General features: G+C 42.0%; 1 protein-coding gene across 1 annotated transcript in view; it reads right to left on the bottom strand.

Moving 5' to 3' along the window:
• Window positions 1-21,714, bottom strand: part of ODAD2 (outer dynein arm docking complex subunit 2) — a 202,024-nt gene that overhangs the window by 16,557 nt on the left and 163,753 nt on the right. The window contains exons 18-19 of the mRNA XM_089693823.1: window positions 19,764-19,952; window positions 15,524-15,745 (exon numbers count right to left, since the gene is read on the bottom strand). Coding sequence (XP_089549949.1) covers window positions 15,524-15,745; window positions 19,764-19,952 — 411 coding nt within the window. The remainder of the gene's footprint in view (window positions 1-15,523; window positions 15,746-19,763; window positions 19,953-21,714) is intronic.

Raw genomic sequence — 21,714 nt, forward strand, 5'->3', positions numbered from 1 at the left:
CTCTCTAACGTCCACATCGAGTAGGCTACGCCCAACCGGTTTCGTCACACCGACGTCATCACGCCCCTTGGTACCTTTTTCATAGGCTTTTTTGAGTTTGGGCAAGGACACAAGGGCCCCATGATCCCCTCTTGCCCGGGGGCCCCATGAGTTGTCAGTCCACCCCTGTTTATGGGGCAGTCTTAGTTGCTTAATATAGAGACATCCTGTCCTTCCTGCTCAGTAGTGCAGTACAGTGACTGAACAGCACAGCCAGGGTTGTGCCATCGCTTTCTCTGTCACAGTGATGGAATACAGTGGTGTCAGCTCCTGGTGTTCAACCTGCTGATTGGACAATGAGAGGAACAGGAACACACTAGTAAGTCATCAGTTCTGTCCACCCAGCTGTCTCCCCCCACCAGTGCATGTACCGTCCATCCCTCTCCTGGTCTGAGTGCTGCTTTGCAGGGAATGTCAGAAAGCTGATATAAACACAGATTCAGGTAATTGTGCTACTTTTATGTAAATGTTTTGTTAACTCAGTAATACTTAATTGTGTTTTTTTAAAGAAGAACTCCAAGATAGGCAAAAAAATCACCCATTAGTACGCCCCCTACACAAATCTCTAAACAATTATCACAATTTTTAAAATCCTTACCATTTAAGAGACAAGTCTAATTGAATTTCCATGACCTCATCTCTGTAATTCAAAAGATAACAACATCTGCTCTGCCAAGGAGGAAGTGCAACAGCAGGGATATATCATATCTCTTCTCCCTCTCTGCAGTAAAAGAAAACTACAGTTCCCATCAACCACAGGGAATTGTAGTGAATGGAGAATAGGAGGCATAGCAGCCACCTGTCTTACACACAGGAAACCAAAGAGAATTAATGGTTTGATTTAAAATTGAATGAACTATTTCAGAGCAACTACTAACTGAAGCAGAAGATGGATGACATATTCAGTGAAAGCATGAAAGCAGCAACTTGGACATGTAAAGACTTTTTTGCCAGGTGTTCTGCTTTAAATATATAGCTGCCTGGAGATCAGCTTTAAAGTGAACATGTGTTTTGCCCATGCATGGCAAAGGACAGTTTTCCTTGAATGCTGGCAACACTAGCAGCACATACTTACCTTCCATTTGTTCCTCTGCTGCTCTGTTTGTCCACCAGTAATAAAATAGTGAAAGCCCTGTGTAAGCTCCACTACCCCAAGCCCGTGACAACCACCAGTGCTGTCACATTGGAAGAAGGGGATTATAAAGGGAGTTATTTTTTTATTTCCTGACCACTGAACAGAGGGGAAATAAGTGGAAAGTGTATGTGTTGCTAGGAGGAATCCTATTAAAGTGAACCTGTTGCTACTTGCAGGGGCAAAGCACAGGTTCACTTTATGCCAGGGGTGTCAAACTGATGGCCCTCCAGCTGTTGCAGAACTACAAGTCCCATCATGCCTCTGCCTTTGGGAGACATGCTTGTAAATGTTAGCCTTGCAATGCCTCATGGGACTTGTAGTTCCACAACATTTGGAGGGCTCCAACTTTGACACCCGTGCTTTAAGCCATTCAGCAGAGAAGATCTGTGATCCTGTGTTTTTGTTTAAAGAAAAACTAAACATTAGCTGGCATCTGGCCCCGCAGTTAGGTCATCCAGGCTATGTCAATTTAAACAATTGAAATGAGATCAGAGTTTCGACATGGATCTGTGCTATACATGAACACGCCTTAAGTAGCGCTTTATCTTTTGTTTTATTGCTGTCAAATTAAATATACATTTGTTATAGAGCAGAGCCCCAGCGATGTACTGTACATAAAGCTGAACAATTGCAAGACGTTGCTGAGAGTATTTCTGTGGTTTATCGGGAGAGCCAAGTCGGAAGGAAAAGACATTCTCGGAATTTTCTTGCAGCAGGATAAATACAGAAGAGAAATGCAGATGAAAGATGAAGTTGCTTGCTGCGGACACTGCCAGATTCCTCTCCTCTGGCGCAGCGTGGAGCTTGGCAGACGCAGGGCGGTAGCAATCTTTTCCATTAAATTGAGCTGCACATATTTAGGGATTTTTGTTTTTTCATTTGTTTTAAAGAAACACCGCCACTTCCTTTTACACTTGGTGAACTGTATTTTTGAAAACACTGATATGCTCACAAAAGTCAAAATGAAAGTACTCTCCATTTTGGATGAATGTTGAGATATCTCCTTACAACATGGCTAACAATTCTCATTGAGAAGAGGGATGGAAGATTCTAGAACAATACGCAGTAGGACTATGCTAATGGTGATAGGCAAATTTCTCCTCTTCCCTCATGCTTGTGGAGCTATTTCCCCACCTATGGCTAAATTAAAATCTATCTTCAACTTAATATGTTTTTAAAGTATTAATTGACATGCCAAACATGCTGTCCCCCAAAGACTCAGTACTCTTCAAGGCTGAAAGATGCCCACTGTCCTACCAACCACTCTCTGTGAGCCTATGGCATTAAGAACGAATCCCTGGAGGTACATCATCAAGCAGCCCTGAGCTCACTATAGAATGCAATCATTACATGGCATCAGTGTGTGCAGAATGCAGGACACATTCACCATCAGATGAAGAAAAGAAGGAAGAGGACCCAGCAGGAGGTCACATGATTGGACCAAAGATCCATGGAAAAAAGGTGGGTGTAGAAAAAAATTAAGTTGACTGGGGTTTGTGGGAACCTGGAGCTGGGCTTTAAAGTAAACTGATCATACACTGGGGCAATTAAGATCTATAATATGATGAGAATATGCATCATCAAATGTTACCAGCAAAAACAACTATATTTCAAACCAATTAGATCTAGAGCGATATACAAATGAACTTATATGCAAATTATGCCTTTTTCCTGATTTTGAGGCATATTACACCCACTCCCACTTCCCAAGCTTCCATATTGGTCAGTAAGACTGCCCATCACATAAAAGAAACAGTAGGGAAGCTTCAGAGGTCAGAGAAAGCAGGACTCAGCTTGATTTCTAAAAAGTCAAAATTAGAATGTGATAGTGACAGCTTATATTTCTAGACTGATCATTTTGAGTAGCTTTCACTGAAAGTAACTGTTTCTGTATTTTTTTGAAAACATCTGCTCAGTATACATGGTCCAGGTTTATGAGGGGTTAGAAAAATGTGTGTATCCTGGGTGAAAGCTGTGTGAATCTTATGTGAAAACATAAATAGACAAATTCAGCCAAATTAAGGTTGCGTAATGCACAGTGCACAGAGGTCAGGAAAGTGTTGACACACAAAGTGCAGAGGTGTGGAGTGTGTATTGCACAGGGTGTAGGATGTAGGGGTGAGGAGAGTAGTGCACATAGTACAGGGGTCAGGAGTGTGTAACACAGAGTGCAGCGGTATATAACTCACAAAGTGCATGGGTCAGGAGTGTGTAACACAGAGTGCAGCGGTATATAACTCACAAAGTGCATGGGTCAGGAGTGTGTAACACAGAGTGCAGCGGTATATAACTCACAAAGTGCATGGGTCAGGAGTGTGTAACTCACAGAGTGCAGAGTTCAGGAAAGCATAATGCACAGAGTGCAGGAGTTAGGGGTTTGTAATGCACAAAGTACAGGGATCAGGACTGTCTAACCCACAAAGTGCAAAGGTCAGGGGAGCTTAATGCACAGGTCAGTAGAAAGAGTACAGAAAAAAATTACCTCCCACTCCAAGCTCTTTCTGCTCTCTCTGTGATTGCAAGCCCCCAGTCTCCACACCAAGTCCTTCTAGTATTCTGGTCCATCACAGTGATATACTGTAAGTTTTATTACTAGAACTGGTCAGAATGCTAAAGCAACTCTGTGCAGAGACTGGCGCTACACAGAAAGCGTGGAAAGAGCTAGAGGAACCATTATGTTACCAGTACAAGTCTACCAGTCTACTAGTTTGTGTGCTGTCTAGTTGGGCGGGAGTTTAGCAGTAGGCAAGTGACATTACACCACACAGCTCTGCCTATCCTTCAATGTACTCAGCAGTGTATTCATCTGTTGTGCTGCTGCTTAGTGTAACTGTCATCCAGCAAACTCTGGACCTGGATGCTCTGGGGGAAGGGGTTGGACCCCCCCAACCCCATCCTTTTCTAAATGTCTGCTCTAAAGACTCTGTAAGTACAGGAAAATACCTGTTGATCTGTCAGAAGGTACTCCGCACCTAAGTCCTGTTTGCATCGCAGACCATTTATGTGGAATTAGTACACAGGACAGCTCTGAATTTCCATGATCAACATGTAAATTTTTTTTTTTGCAGCTCAGACAGACCAAAAGGGCAAAAACAACAAATTCATTGTTAGGGTTTACATGCACTTTATTACAGGTACTTATATAGTGCCGTCAATTTACACAGCACTTTACATATATATTTACATCAGTCCGTAACCCTCAAGGGGTGTACAATCTAAGGTCCCTAACTCACATTCATACATTCACATACTAGGGACAATTTAGACAGGAGCCAATTAACCTACCAGCATGTCTTTGGAGTGTGGGAGGAAACCAGAGTACCTGGAGGAAGCCCACGCAGGCACAGGGAGAACATGCAAATTCCAGGCAGGTGGTGCTGTGGCAGGGATTTGAACCAACGACCCTAGTGCTGCCAGGCAGAAGTGCTAACCATTTAGCCACTGTACTACTTTAACTATGCATTTAAAATGAGTTTTAAATGTGTGCCTTTAATGCAAAAATGTTCTCTTAGTTTTAAAAGGGAAGTATAGAGCATTTTAAGTAAGCACACATTTGGAGTTATTATTGCAGCCTTTACCTAATTTTTTTATGTGACTTTACATGCAATCACTCTAACATTGCCTCCCAACACAGCAGCTGTCATGATGAGATATCAGATATACAAGAAGTAAATTGCTTTTCAAATAGCCACTGACTCATTGAGGTTGATTGCAAGTTGGCTGTTCCCTTTGCAAAGGAATTTTCACATTGCAAGGGAATTTTCTCCTGGATTCATGAATGAGGTGAAGCTCTGCTAACTTCCATCATCCAATCATGTGCAATAAAAAATACAGTTTTCTTTTTTCTTTTTCTTGCACATTACTGGGTATTCTTTGCAAAGTGAATGTTCACCACATTTAGCAAGCTAATGGAAATGTAAAAATCTTCTTGCAAAATGAATAGCCTATTTGCCTTTAGTATATCAACCCAATTGACTTGCCTTGCAAGAAAGGTAAAACACAATCATCAGTAGTACTAGAAATAAAAAAATGGAGCTTGCCTATGTAATAAGCAAATATGGCTGCCACCATGTACATATTTACAAATTATACATACAGCCAGGGTTTGTAATACATTCAAATACTGTAATTTGTAAGTATTATTCACAGTCATCTGATCCCTTTCTCATGCATATCTAAAAAAAATAAAAAAGGCAATACACGTCATTTAAGAAGTAGAATAACTGCCCTCAATAGAAAGTGCTTAGCCTTCTTATTTAGGATGGCTTGTTTGCCTGTGGAATGGTTTCAAGCAGCAGTCATTGTTGAGTAGTTCTCTTTCACCGCCTTAACAGTAAAAGCTCCTGTTTATAATATCAGAAGGATGCCAGACAGCTGCCAAGAGAAGCCCTCTTGCCAACCAGTCAGTAGGGTATCCAACCGATGCGAAAATAGATGTCTTGCTGCATACACAGAGTGAAGCAAAGATAAGCTAGTCTCCCCTCACTGACGGTTTTCCCCAGATGGGATTAGGCAGACTATAATACAGCACTTGTTGTGTATTCCAAATGCCAAGTAATTTGATAGTTTTACTCTAGTGTTTAAAAAATTAACTGCAGTCACAAGTCTAATTTACTAAGATTGCAAACCTTGACCTGGACAGAAAGAAGTGCATGAAAACACATTTTCCCACTTGGCAGCTTTATATAACAAGCAGGTTTCTGTTGTACACTGCTCAAAGAAAAATTAAAGGAACACTTTTTAATCAGAATATAGCATCAAGTCAATTAAACTCCTGGGATATTGATCTGGTCAGTTAAGTAGCAGAGGGGGTTGTTAATCAGTTTCAGCTGCTTTGGTGTTAATGACATTAACAACAGGTGCATTAAGATGGGCAACAATGAGACGACCCCTAAAACAGGAATGGTTTTACAGGTGGAGGCCACTGACATTTGTTTCCCTACTCATCTTTTCTGACTGTTTTCCACTAGTTTTGCATTTTGCTAGGGTCAGTGTCACTACTGGTAGCATGAGGCAATACATGGACCCTACAGAGATTGCACAGGCAGTCCAACTCCTCCAGGATGGCACGTGCCATTGCAGAAGGTTTGCTGTGTCTCCAGGCACAGTCTCAAGAGCATGGAGGAGATTCCAGGAGACAGACAGTTACTCTAGGAGAGCTGGACAGGGTCGTAGAAGGTCCTTAACCCATCAGCGGGACCAGTATCTTCTCTTTTGTGCAAGGAGGAACAGGATAAGCACTGGCAGAGCCCTACAAAATGACCTCCAGCAGGCCACTGGTGTGAATGTCTCTGACCAAACAATCAGAAACAGACTTCATGAGGGTGGCCTGAGGGCCTGATGTCCTTTAGTTGGCCCTGTGCTCACTGCCCCGCACCATAGAGCTGAATTGGCATTTACCAGTGAGCACCAGAATTGGCAGGTCCCTGTGCATTTCACAGATAAGAGCATGTTCACCTTGAGCACATGTGACAGATGTGAAAGGGTCTGGTGAAGTCGTGGAGAATGTTATGCTGCCTGTAACATCATTCAGCATGACCCTTTTGGTGGTGGGTCAGTAATGGTCTGGGGAGGCATATCCATGGAGGGTCGCACAGACCTCTACAGGCTAGACAATGGCACCCTGACTGCTATTAGTTATCGGGATGAAATCCTTGGACCCATTGTCAGACCCTACACTGGTGCAGTGGGTCCTGGGTTCCTCCTGGTGCACGACAATGCCCGGCCTCATGTGGTGAGAGTATGCAGGCAGTTCCTGGAGGATGAAGGAATTGATACCATTGAATGGCCCCCACGCTCACCTGACCTAAATCCAATAGAACACCTCTGGGATATCATGTTTCAGTCCATCCAACGCCGTCAGGTTGCACCTCAGACTGTCCAGGAGCTCAGTGATGCCCTGGTTCAGATCTGGGAGGAAATACCCCAGGACACCATCTGTTGTCTCATTAGGAGCGTGCCCCGATATTGTCAGGCATGTATACAAGCACGTGGGGGCCATACAAACTACTGAGTACCATTTTGAGTTGCTGCAATGAAATTTCAGCAAAATGGACTAGGTTGCTGCATTATTTTTTCACTTTGATTTTTGCTGTGTTTTTGAGTTCACTCCTCTGTAGGTTTATCATTTTAATTTCAAACGATGGGGTATTCTTACATTCCTAACACAATACCCAGTCCATATCAGTATAGATATCCAGCGTGATATTTTTACGCATTGAGATCTAATGTGTTTTCAAAGTGTTCCTTTAATTTTTTGAGCAGTGTATATGGACACTGATCAATCCAGCTCAAACTTTAATAACACCATGGCTGGTTTTGTATCCCTGATCACAACCAATCAGTTATTTGTGTGCTGTTTTCTTACTGCTACTGTAGAGGTACAGCGTTTACATGAGGGGTAATTGTGTTTTCTATGGTGACCCTGTGTATAAATACTCAGAGCAGATGGTATAGCTTGCTACATACTATAAAAGGAAAACTATTTGATTTTTCATAAACGACAATGTTTATATTAAAGCCCAACTGAAGTCAAACACCCTTTTCCCTTTATAGTGATGCAGTGTCATATGTGATGATTTTTTTAAACTGATTTTTACTTTATATTGGCTGCAAATGACTGTAGATGCTCTCTCTGATCTTACACTCCAGTGCTCTATGCCATGCACAGGACCTTACACTCCAGTGCATTGATCCTGCACTCCAGTGCTCTTATTACATGCATTCTAAAGTACATTTGCAGTGCTGATGAAGAGATGCATGACCAAGCCTGTTAGATCATACAGCGAACTGGATAGCGAAGACAAACTGGTGCCTACTGGACTGTGGAGTAATATTAAAGCAGAAATAAATTTTCATTGGGCAAAACCCACTGACAGGTAAAGTTTTTATAACAGAAGAGACCCTAGTAGCCTCCTCTGTCATAAATGCATCTCCCTGCCTGTCAGCAATATTGTACGCTGATGTGCACAAGTGGCTGGACATAGCGAACCTGGAAGAAAGACTGGGAGAAGATGGAAGAGCCCAGGACCAGCTGAAGCACTGACAGCTAAGCGCTGGAGGACTTAATTTGACAGGTAAGCTTGCCAATGTGCTAATGTGCTGTGCATACTAGTATATTATGGAATAAATTACCTGGGAGCCCATTTTAAAAAATATATATAGCAGCGTTTAATTTCACTTACAGACAGACTGCACACCAGCTTCAGGTAGTACTGTTTAGTACATATAGCTCAGACATACTGACGTTCCTCTTCCTCTAAAAATGCAGGGCTGAATGTCAAAGCGACCTATTGGGTGGGCATGCCAAGCTGACTTTTGGGAAGTCCATATTTGGAAAAGATCTTTGGGATGGTGGAAGGCAGTATTCGGGCATAGTGGGAGTGGACAGGCAACCCTAATATTGAGATGATACATCAGAGCATGCCTGTTGTATAAGCTGGAAGCTGACAGGTATACATTGAAAGGGTTAATAGTTCACTAACTTTTGCTCTGTGCCTACTAACTGGTTTATTTTATGTATGCTTGCAACAGAGTAGTAACTTCTGCAATTTCTCAGAAAACAAATGTGTGCATAGATAACAGCATTTCAATCCCAAGGGAACATCTTGTACAGGGGCGGACTGACCATTTGGAAACTCGGGGACTGCCTGAGGGCCCGGGTCAGTAGGGGGCCCCATGAGATGCCCCTGGTACCGTTTTCATAGGCTTTTTTGAGTTTGGGCAAGGACACAGGGGCCCCATGATCCCCTATTGCCCAGGGGCCCCATGAATTGTCAGTCCACCCCTGATCTTGTACATAAAATAAACCAGTTAACAGGCACAGAGCAAATGTTAGTTAACTATTAACCCTTTCACTAACATACATTAAAGGTAAAAATGTACAGTATGTATTGTACTTGTCACGCATTGTTTAGGGTGCTGCTCCTTGAACCTCCAATCTTCATAAAGGTTCTAGGTTAGTTAACTTACAAAGAATAGAGAAGACTAGCATGATAGCCAAGAAACTAGCAATCTCTGGTGATAATAATAATACAGGTATTTCTCTTATATGCTTAGTTTATTGATCAGAGCAACATGTCTTTGGCTAGGTTTTTTTTAAAATCAGTATTACAGCAATGTTATCAGTTAGCATTGTTTCCAGCCCACTCTATGGAATGGAGAATAGAGGAGGGGGATATTCTTAAGTACTGTCCGAGGGTGACAATTCTGCTATTCCCTAGACACGGCACAGTGAATGAGTGTTGTCACTCTGGAACACAAAGTGTAAAACTGGCAGGATCACAAAGTGAAGTATGCCTTCCATATGTGATGGTAGGCTTTGCAGAAAGTAGACTTCCTAGCTTTTACCATTGAGGGAATCACTGATCCCTGGTGGCCTCCTCCCTCAAGACCTGGGCTTCAAAAGCCATACTAAAAAACGCCAGCAACTGTGAAGCAGGAAGGTAAATTGGGACATAATATCCTGATGATCTGGGAGAGCCCAAGCAGCATCTGCTTGCAGACCAATTGGGTGAAATACCACATCCACCGTGGCCGATGTTATGCAAATCTCAGGAGGACCCTATAACTGGATACTGTGGAGTAGACAAGGAAGCAGTTTCAGGGAACAAAAGGCATAGATCAGGCTGTACTGATCTCACGAGCCAGCAGCGCATCCATTGCATCCACCAGAGGATCTCTGTACATGATGATAAACCTGTTCAGTATGTTAATGTGTAAAAGAAAATTTGTGCACAAAGCAAAAAAAATGAGCAGCAGACAAAAAAGTGATTAAACTGCTTCAAAATATATGAATATTAATGTGTTACAATAAAACACAGTATCATAACAATACTTTGCCACTAATAACATCATCAGGGAACGCATTTGGCAGAGACTTATGATCTCAAGGCAGATACTGTGTCTGTGAAGCAGAGAAGTGTAGTGGCCGGCTGGCGGCATATGCCTTCGAAGTGATTCAGGAAAGTGTGCCCAGTGGCTCCATTTCTATTTCAGTGTTCATGTTTACATGGAGAATGTAAGTGTATTTCTGCCTGTTTTTTTTTTTTTTTTTAAACTTAGCAGAGAGCACTATATTTTTTTACTTTGACTTCTTTGAGCCTGATTGAGGAGTGTGTTCAAGCTCGTTCATTTTACCTGCTGACTCAAGCCTGGGGACTGCACATTTTGAAGCCATCCTAGGGATCTATCAATACAGAAGGTGCTGGATTTGGAATCTGTTTACCTGGATATTGATGTAAAGATACATGCAATGTAACATTTGCGATGGAGGTCAGTTAAATAAGGTGAGAGAACACCTAGGAGGTGCATAGAGAGCACTAGAGCACTTTTTGGACATAATTTGCACAAGGGAAACTGACTTTCGTTGCATTTTAAGCACTTGAACTTTCATTTGTTTGTTTGGCTTCACACTTTTTGCTACTGCGATATACTTTATCACACCTTTTCAGCACTAAAATGTTATAGTTACTGAATGTAGACATATGATTGATTTTGGTGTGTGATTTTGTTCTGTCCAGTATGTTGTTGACCTGGAGGTCAGGAGGTCCTCATCTGACATCCCCCATCTGTGACACAGGTCCAAAAATACCTCTGGGTGTAGGGCCCATTGCCCTGAATTTAGGCAGAGCCAGCTGAGGAAGTCTGACTGCCAATAGTCCACACCAGAAATGTAAATGGCATACAAGGCTGAAAGGTGAAAATGGTTATAAAGGTTCAAGGCATTTTACCTTGGTGCATCCTATGCATGAAGGTCAATAACCTTCTGTGTGTAGCAGCACCCCCTAGTACTTGCCTGAGCCCTTCATAATCCAGTGATGTGCATGAGAGCCTCGGCTCCAGGGACTCTACCTCCTCCTTGGTCATTGGCTCCTGCTGCTGTCAATCACAGCCAGTGGGCCAATGAGGAAAGAAAGGGGGTGGGGCCAAGCCAGCACTCTGTGTGTGAATGGACATGCAGAGCAGTGGCTCAGGAGCAAGCTGCTTACTATGGGGGCAATAGGCAGGAGGGAGGGGCCGGGAGCATCAGTAGGGAACCCAAAAAGTGGAAAATTGGGGCTGCTCTGTGCAAAACCACTGCAAAGAACAAGTAAGTATGACATGTTTGTTATTTTTAAACACATTGCCATTAATATCATTTGACGTTCTACCCAAAATAGAATCCTTTCCATCTCTCTTTTTGCTGCAAGACCTCCGGTTCCCCGTGATGATTGATAGACACCTTATTGACTGGCCTCCCAGTCAGGATGTCCAGAGTTGTAGGGACAAACAAAATGCACAGAGCTCCAGAATGTTGACCAGAAGACAGAATTTTTTTGGCAACAAAGTTCCCAAGGTGTCTAGGACTCATTAGGGTATCATCTGCTGCGATGATTTTCAAAGAGACCTTGAGGAAGGATTTCCCAAATTCCAGAACGATATTTCTGTGCCACTAGCCCTCAATGTCAGACAAACCAGTGTGTCTAAAGACTGAAATAATTTGTTAAGCAATAACAAAATATTGAGTTGTAGGGGTCTGGAGTGAAACAAACTGGACTGCGATCAGTTCCAGGACTCTCGTGCAGAAGCAATTATGTGACTCCTGAACTGAAGAGTCCAAGTCTGCGAGAGGAGAGTTAGAAGTTTCTCTTTGGGGAAGAGAAACTCTGGCTTGAGCTTTATCTAGCTTTATCTAAAAAAATACCCAGAAATGCCAAGCAGTGGTTCGGCTCTTATTCTGACTTCTGAAGATTCAAGAAGTGACCAAACCTTAAACTGTCTGCACTGCATTTTCAGCCAGAACATGACTTATCCCTCAACAGAAGGTCCTCTAGATATCCCACAATGGGGATGTCCTAGGAGTGTAATAAGGTAAGCATTGGACCAGCACCTTGGTGAACACTCAAGGTGCAGAGGAAAGACCAAATGGCAGGGGATCCACAGCAAATGAAAGAAAGCACAGATGCACTGATAAAATAGGGACCTGCAAATATGCATTCTTGATGTCCAGAGATGCGAGAGAGTCTCCCAGATGGAGAAAGGTTACAACAGACCTGGTGAGAAAGGTTACAACAGATTCCATGCAGAATTTTTGGGCCTGAAGGAAGACATTTAGGGCCTTGAGATCCAAGAGGGTGTGGATGTCCCCTTTTTGTATGGGGACTGTGACCAGCAGAGGTAGTGAGTCCGTCAGCTGTAACTGATTTCAAATATGCCTGTGGCAAACATAGATCTATACTCAGACGAAAAATTTAAATTACAACAAAAACAAAACAAAATAAACAAAAGCATGTATAAATATAAAAAATGGGGCAGACTTGATGGACCACTTGGTCTTTTTTCTTCCATCACTCTTCTATGTTTCTATGATTGGATGCTAGAACACATGGTGGTCCTAGTAACCAATCACTCTCCGGTTAACATGAAATGTTTGGTAACTTTAGCAACTCCCCCCCTTATTCCAGGCTTGCTGCCTAAGGTAGGACTGTAAAGGGGGGGTGTGATTGGGAAGGAGGAATGTAATGTAAGGGAGGCAGGCTGTGAAGGGAAGGGGAGTGTGATGTAATGGGGAAGGCCTGTGGTGTGAAAGAAGACTGTGATATGAGGGGGTGGAGGAAGGAGACTGTGATGTAAAAGTACAATGTAACTCTAATATTAAAGGGGGTAGACATTGTAAATTGGGGACTGTGATGTAAGGGGAAAAATGTGATGTGAAGGGGGAACTGAGAACACTGCTGTAAAAGGGAAGGGGACTGTGATGTGTAGGGGGGGTCTGAGGACATTGCTGCAAATGAACAAATGTGATGTTAAGGGGGAGTTGTAAAGGGGGGCCTGTCATGTGAAGGGGGACTGAGGACCCCAATGTAAAAGGGGGTGCAATTATGTAAGAGGGGGGACTGATGTCATGGCTGTAAAGGGATGTGAAGGAAGAACAGAGGACACTGATGTAAAAGGAGGCTGTGATGTGAGGAATCACGAGATTCGCTCCTCTGCTGGAAGAAAATTTTACGAACCAGATCCCTGTGAATGTTAATTCAACACCGCTGGTGCAAGGAAATATTTACTGAAAAGAAGTTAAAAAAGCAAAAACATTTTCTCAGAAGAGAAAAGATGTCCATTTTCCCAAAACACTGCATAATAACTGAGGCATGCTGGGAGTGAGATTGGGGGGGGTGGGGTGTTATGCCAGGCTGGTCAATGTTTTTTTGTTTGTTAGTGTCCAAATCCTGGTGGCAGTGCTTCCAATTGTCTGCAAATCCTGTGTCCCACAAGGACAAGAAAGAAATAACATTTTTGTTCTTGGGTTTAGATAGGCTTTAATCTAAGTGATTGCCACTAGCAACACATTATTTCATAATTTATAAAAAAAAATTTGTGTAAGCTCCTACATGTGCCATTTCCTTTAGACTTTCAGAAAATGTTCACACCTGACACCCAGCTAAACACAGTTTAAATTACTCTTAAGAGTTTTCATAGTACAGTAGCCCCTTCCTAAGATAAACAAAGTCTGAGAAGAGAGAGGGAGTTTTACGTGGCCTCTTGTCTCTGTGAACTTTTCTCCTGTGTGATATGATTGATGTAGTTGCCGAGTCTGGTACAGAAAACTTGGACTGAGGTGTTTTTTCGGCAGATGATGGATTAACTAGTTAGCTTGTTTTTGGCGGTATAAAGAGCAGCTAATTAATATCAAGTGACAGACGTCAGCCTAATTTATACTCTTTTTGCCACTGTGCAGCAAGGACGTCACCAGTTCTAGAAATAATAAAAATAAATTGGGGCTATTTAGTAATTGGCTGTAATTAGTGTGTAGTTTGGAAGACAAGACAAAAATTCTTTGTGATTCTCAGTTTTGTGGCTAGTCTTCCCACTGCCGCTTCTTCACCATGTGTAGAATGGTGTACATTGAGTTAGGGTAGCATTCAATAAATGGGCCTTTTATGTTGTGAAATCAAGCCGTTCTTTTTTCCAATTACATTCTTATTCCAATAACAACAAATATTAACATCAAAAAGAGTGAGTAAATAATATATGCAAGATCAGAAAATAAGGGAGCACTGAATTATAGTTACAAAGGAGTCTTTGAGAGGGAAAATGAATGGGACTAGTACAGTAAAGTGGAGGCACTTATTCAATAAAGCAAAGTGCAACCAATAAGAATTCTTTTATTGATCTGGCTGCAACAGACTGGAAGCTGATTTGCTGCTATAGGTCACTGCATACCATTAATAACTTTTACTTTCATCCTAATAATCCTGAAAGACCCTTCATTAAATATACAGACACTCCTCACTTAACCTACCGATTCAATAATCATTCAGAATTATGACCAGCTCTACCAATTGGTATCGTATGCTGTATGAGAAATTTGGTCGTGGAAACAGCAGTATACAGTACACTACTGTATAAACATTTATAAATATATTCAAATGTTATAAATTGTGCAAAATTGACATTAAAACAATATCTAAAGATGGTTGATACAAACCCTCTACCAGTTCAGTATGCTGGAAATATTGGTAAGGGCAAAACTTTTTGTTTTAATTTTAGAGTAAGGGACGTTATAACCCGTCAGTCTTATTTTCGGCATCTGTGTCCCATTGGGAAGAGGAAATGTGTCCAAAGTAAGGAAAGCCCTGGTTGTCAGCAGGTTCGGCAGAACTAGTGTCTCTATTGGAGGATTTCACTTTTATTAATGTGCTGGGGACAATCTAAAATGTGGGCTTTTCTTTGATTTTCATATTCAGTGATGATGGTAAACATGACCAATAGAGAGGGTGAATCTCCCTAATGGGGGCACAGACAGCAATACAAATGCACAAAATATTCTAGGATGGTGGGAGGAACCAAGGTGCTTAGTAGGAGCCATGCTCAGTGTCAGACAGCAGCAGTCCCTGGAGACCATGAATGCAGTGATGTTTTGCTTGCCGCCTACCAAAGGTTCAACTTCTCCTACTACAGGGTCAGCTGGCGTGATTTTAATTCAGAGAAGTGTTAGGGTCACTTTAAAAAATTGTAAGCATTTGTGAATAAGGGCAAGTTTGTGTCAAGTTAGATACTGTATGTAGTCTTTGCACTCTAATGACTGTATGTTGTCAATGCAACATACAAATGATTATTGTAAGTGCCATCCATGGCAAAAATCATACTTCTAACCAGGGGCGGACTGACAACTCATGGGGCCCCCGGGCAATAGGGGATCATGGGGCCCCTGTGTCCTTGCCCAAACTCAAAAAGAGCAAGATTAGCTTGCAATATTTCATGCACTCAGTCAGCCAACTTGATATGAGCTTTTAGAATCCAGCCTAATTACACCAATGGCAGCTATTCTGGATCATACTGCTCTGTGTGAACATTCGTTTAATCACTTACTTTTACTGCTCCATTCTCATGCATTGTTATACAGTTGTTGGCATCCTCAGAAAGCTGATATAAGGCTTGAGCCGTGGCACGATGAACAGAAGGATCGCTGGATTTCAAGTATCGTACAAGTGGGGCTACGGCATTGGCTTCTCCAAAAGCCACCCGGTTATTCCCCCATGCACAGCAGCGTGAAATGGCTTCAGCCAAATGGCGTCTTAGCTTATCATCTGTCTGTAAAAGGCAAAAGAGTCTATTTTTGAAACCTTGCATAGCTTGAAAACCTTTGAGACACTTTTACAATTTTTCCTTTTAAACTTATATTTTGCTTAAGAGGTCCCTTGGTGTTTGAGATAATGCTTAAAAAACATGGAGCAGTTTACAGACTGTGGTAAGGAAGGTATTTATGTTATTGGCGTTCCATAACCAGGAAAGAAAATGTTTGTCGGGAATGGGGTGCCATCAAACTCCGAGGAGTGAAATGTTATCTCAGGTTTTATGGCGGTTTGCAGCTTTCTGTCCGTCCATGCAGGGATGGAGAGGCTGACTTGTTAAACAATCTTTAGCAGCCAGGTGTCATGGGAGTGATAGGAGCTAGAGACGCAGTTTGAAGCTTGTGGCCGCACTATTACAAGCAGATTCTTTTTCAATTATAGACTCAAATATTAACTTATGATATTACATAACCACCTAGACCTAGAACTTGATACAGTGCAGTAAAATGTTATGCCTTCATTCTATATTAAAGTGGACTGGTCACATGAATTAAATGCATGTACTCTTAATATTGCTGTACAGACAATCAATATTGCTGGAAAAAATGTGTATGAAAGTACTTATAACATTTTCCGAATAATTTTTCCCATTCCCAGGGGGAGTCAGGTGTCAAATGAACTGCTCATGATTAGCCTTTTCCTCAACACTACTCTATTCTACATCTACTGATGCTGGATTGTTTAGTATAGGGGGTGTTTTTTTATACAGGGCAATAAGACTTGGATGTTCTTAGGGTGCACTGAAAATGAAAAGTATTTATAGGTACAGTTTGGTGCCTATTGCTCAGCAATAAGGATACTAATGAGACACATTCACTTTAAGCGAAACTTTAGTCATACAATTTAAAGAGAAATATGGACTTTAAAAAAACCAAACATTTATACTTGCTTAGGTGGATGCAGCAGCAGTCCGATGCTGCATCTGGCCCCCATCGGCTCTGCAGTGAGAACTGAGTGATCAAACACTGCTGATCGCTCAGTTCTCCCCTTCTAATCTAAGCAGAGAGCCAGTGACTGTCAGTCACTAGCTCTCTGCTCTGCACCCCCAGCATCACTGGAGCACCAGGCTGTGAAGGGGATGGGAGAGGCTGGCTCAGGCTCTCAGTGGATCGCTGAGAGGCTCAGTCAGGTGCCGTTCCAGGTATCTGGGTGGATACCAACCATATGGTAGGGATCTTTGCAGAGCCTGGACCAGCTGAGTGACGTCAGCTGACAGCGGACTTTAGCCCGCTGTTGGTTGATAACAGGTCACGGGAGTGCAGAACAATGTGCACTCCTGTGACCTACAGGGGAAGTATAGCCAACAAAGCTTTGGCTACACTTGTTCTTTAAGTCCTGCTGGATCACTTCATGCTGACCCCTTTTGCAGGTATAGCTATGCAAGTCAATGAAAATAAGTGCCTATACTGTTTAACCACCTCCCGCCTCCCATATAAGGAAATGACGGGCGCAGGGAGGTTCTCTCATTCTGGGAGGAAGTCACATGACGTCCTCCCATTCTAACCCTGGGACACAGCAGATCACCGATCAGTGGAAAGAGCCAATGACTTCGGCTCGGTCATGTGATCAGTTCGAGAGGAGAGGAGAGTCGGTAATCGGCATCGCTCAGGGGGGACATGTACACTGATCATCAGGGCACTGATGATCAGTGTGCTCTGATGATCTGTGTAGCCCCAGCAGTGCCAGCTGTCAGTGCTCATCCATGCCACCTGCCAGTGCCCATCAGTGCCACATATCAGTGCCTACCAGTGCACATCAATGCCACATATCAGTGCCCACCTGAGCTGCCTTTCAGTGCCAACTATCAGTGCCAGTCAGTGCCACCTATCAGTGCCAGTCAGTGCCGACTATGAGTGCTGCCAATCAGTGCCACCTATCAGTGCCAGTCAGTGCGGCCTATCAGTGCCCATCAGTGCCACCTATCAGTGCCTGTCAGTGCCACCTAACAGTTCCAGTCAGTGCCACCTAACAGTGCCAGTCAGTGCCGCCTATCAGTGCCATATATGAGTACTGCCTTTCAGTGCCCATCAGTGATGTCTTTGAATGCCCACCAGTGATGCCTGTCAAAGCCCATCAATGCCACCTACCAGTGCCTCCTCATCAGTGCCCATCAGTGCCGCCTATCAGTGCCCATCAGTGCTGCCTATCAGTGCCCATCACTGCAGCCTCATTAAGGAGAAAAATTACTCATTTACAAAATGTTATAACAGAAACTAAGAAAAAAACTTTTTTGTTTTAATTTTCAGTTGTTTTTGGTTTGTTTATCAAAAAATAAAAAACCCAGAGGTGATTAAATACCACGAAAAGAAAGCTATATCTGTCTCAAAAAATGATAAAAATGTCATATGGGTACAGTGTTGCATGACCGCGCAATTGCCATTCAAAGTGCGACAGCGCTGAAAGCTGAAAATTGTCCTGGGCAGGAAGGGGGTAAAAGTTCCCGGTAGGCAAGTGGTTAAAATCCGGTAATACACTGTCTCACCCTGCTCTGCACATGCTCAGTTGCTCTCTATTTTTTGGTACTGTACCAAATATGTACAGGGTAATCTGCTGACAACCTAAATATTTACTGTTGATCAGGGGCTTCAGCACAATAGTAGCCTCCAGGAAGAAGAAACAGTAACAATGCTGAAGGCAATTTACAGCACACACTTATTTTGGTAGCATAATTATTAATGTGGAATGTGTGTTCCTTGCTAAAGAACATTATTTTTTAAAAGTTGTTATGTGTAAAATTCTTCTTTAAATACAAATAGGGTTTTCTTTTTGCTTTACCTGTATATTCATTCCATCCTACTATGGTAAATATACTAATATGCATTAGTTGCATACACACTGTAACTAAACCACAGTGAAATTTAAGAAAATATATAGACAACTTGAAAACATGAGCAAAAATGCTTGAACAGAACGTTATATAAAGCCACATACTTGAATAGGGGTGCATTGCTTAAATTTGACAAGGTGTGGGGTGAGTGGGTATCTTCCCCCCTTACTGTCTCAAACTGATTTTATTCTAAATGTTTCTATTTAAGATCTCTGACTGACTGATTTTCCAAGTGTAAGAGCTTTGTATAATCCTTGTCGATCCCTTTACTTGGTTACTGTATGCTGTTTTGTATAGGGAATAGGTTGTGGGTTGTTTCTACAACATTTTCTGTGATTGTATTGTGGTGCGGCTTTCATGTATCCTTGTCCACCTTTTCTGTTGGTCCCTAATGTGACCTCTACAGGCACTGTTTTCTTCTTGTTTTTTTCTTTGTTAGTTTTCTATGTTGCTTGTCATCACTGGTGATTTCCCGGTGTTTTTTTCTGTATTGTGTTGTATAGTGTTCTTTATTGTAAAATATTAATAAAGGGAATTAAAAAAAATGTTTTGAACATGGCACAGTTTTCAATGCTAGCGGTGGGCACAGACACAGCGTGGCTTCTGTCTAATGTCAAATCAGAGCAAATTATTCTGAGTGTCTTGTTTAGGAGATTGGCTGATCTGCATATTAGACACCCTCCAGGCCTTCATCCCAAACTGAACAGGTGCTAAGATGGAACAATATAGTATAAGCCACCTAACATTGCAAACAGATTTAGAAAGCTGCCACTAATGCAGATTCAATCTGACAAACCTCAGGGCACACCCACGAGCAAGTGTTCTAATAATATGCCAGGTTGGCTTGTGCCTGATGATGATGGCAAGTCTTTACGTATTTTCATGCACTGGCACATCTGTATGTAAAATAGGATCATTTGAATATGAAACAGCATCCAAGTACAAAATGGGACAGTAACAGTACCAATTACAGTTATGCATATTTTTAATAATAACCTTAAGTGTGCACTCACTAAAGATGCTGCGGAAATTGAAAGCGCTATATAAGCATCTGTAATAAATAAATACTAAATAAAACACCCCGTAGTACTGCTTTAAGGAAAGTCCATAGCCTTACATGAAACACATTTAGTTTCCTGCAGAGACTTACCGTATTTGCCAGTGCAGACAACAAGGGGACTACGCCATGATCAGTTATAACGGCCAAATTTTCTTCATCTTTGGCTATATTGGTGATAGCTGCACAGACACTTGCTAGAACATTCTTATTTTCCGATTTCAACAAATTTACAATCAGTTCTAGACCGCCAACAAATGATCGGACCATTTCTCCAGCATCCTGGACAGGAAAAAACATAGTCATTTTATGCTTCCAGACTTGAGACTAGTCATAAAATAGCAAACCTGAACATGGCTTGGAGCAACTTTATAAGGATGTGGTTTATTTGGTTTATTTTATATTAGGTTTACACCCACTTAGCATCTTAATTCCAGAGAAATACAGTAAGTTCCCTTTGAAGAGTTCCAAGTAGTTTATTAGAGGTTTAATACTTAGTATAGTTCAGGTGGGCATAGGATTGTACAAGTTCATTTTCAATTCCCCAAAATTGTGTGGTGTGTGGGATCTGTTACATGGAAAATCTTCACTAAAGAAGGTGGTGGTGGCCGGAAAAATAGAGCACCTGGTGAAGCTATGCCCTAAAGAGGAAAGCAGAGGACACAGGACTAGCCACCAGTATTACATAGCAGCTGATCTTCTGCTTTATTGACTCACCATGCCTCGCTCCACACTGTGGGGTTGATTTACTAAAGGCAAACAGAATGTGCACTCTGCAAGTGCAGTTGCTCCAGTGCTTAGTAAATGAGGGGAAGCTCTGCTGACTTCCATCATCCAATCACCTGCAAGCAAAATTGCTGTTTTTTTTTCCTTGCACTGGACTGGGTGTTCTTTGTAAAGATAAGCTTTATCTCATTTACTAAGCTCCTAAACAAATGCACTTGCAGAGTGTAGTAAATCTACCCCTGTGTCTCTATGTGGACATGGCCATCTTGCTAGAGAAGCTGGGCTTTGCTTCTTCATGGCAGCCCTCCTGATGCAATGAATGGGAGGTCCTTGCACTGCAGATTCTTATGTCCAGCTTCCTCCTCAGCAAGGAGAACAGTGAGCTGAAGAGTATTGGAATCACCGAATCTCACTCAAAATTGTATGTGACTGGCAGGCACAGGCAGCAGTGCCTTGGATAAACTCACACCACAGATATATAGCTAAGAGGCTCAAGGCACAGGAAGTACAAACTTTTTCAGAAGAAATTCCAGGCAAGAGGTACACGTTTTAAGGCTTAACCACAATCAACATTTCTAGATGTTTTCTATAACATATAAAATCTTTACTTTTTAGGTTCAGGTCCACTGTAACAGCATAAATGCAATCTCTGCTTATACCAAGTAGATGCCAGTGGAGTGATTTTTACCGGACATTGAAGTAACCAACAATGGAGGATAAAGTGGTCCTGTCTCACTGCTTTTCTCCCTTCCTCTATATCAACAGTATTAGAACATTAATAAATGCTGCTGGGCATACATGTAATGAATAATGATTAGAGACTTAATCATTTGAAACAACAGTTGTTTTAAAACAAAAATATCAATTTGATCAAATTCAAGTGGATTTTTCATCAAGACCAATTCTTTGGTTTCTATAATTTCATTCATTGATTAAACTGCAATCTATTTCTAAAATATAAAATAGCAGCAGCATGGCGTTGTACCGTGTTAGCCATTGGCAAAAGTAGATGTCTGGCTCTAGGGTGATACCATTTATTGGTTAACTAAATAGATTGGGCAGGATTTACTAAACCCAGTGCACAGAATCTGGTGCCTCTGTGCATAGCAACCAACGAGCGTTTAACTTCAGACTGTTTAAATAGGCTTTGACAATAATACCTGGAAGCTGAGTGGTTCCTATGCACAGCTGCACAAGATTCTGTGTGCACCAGTTTTAGTAAATCCTCCCCATTGTGGTATAAGCTTTCCAAGCACGTTGGCCGCTTTGCATGAAGAAGAGGTCAGAATGCTTGAAAAGCTTACAACAAAGTCTTTTT

The sequence above is a fragment of the Staurois parvus genome, unplaced genomic scaffold (assembly GCF_062004578.1).
Source record: "Staurois parvus isolate SC_StPar_1 unplaced genomic scaffold, SC_StPar_1.0 ptg000636l, whole genome shotgun sequence".
NCBI lineage: Eukaryota > Metazoa > Chordata > Amphibia > Anura > Ranidae > Staurois > Staurois parvus.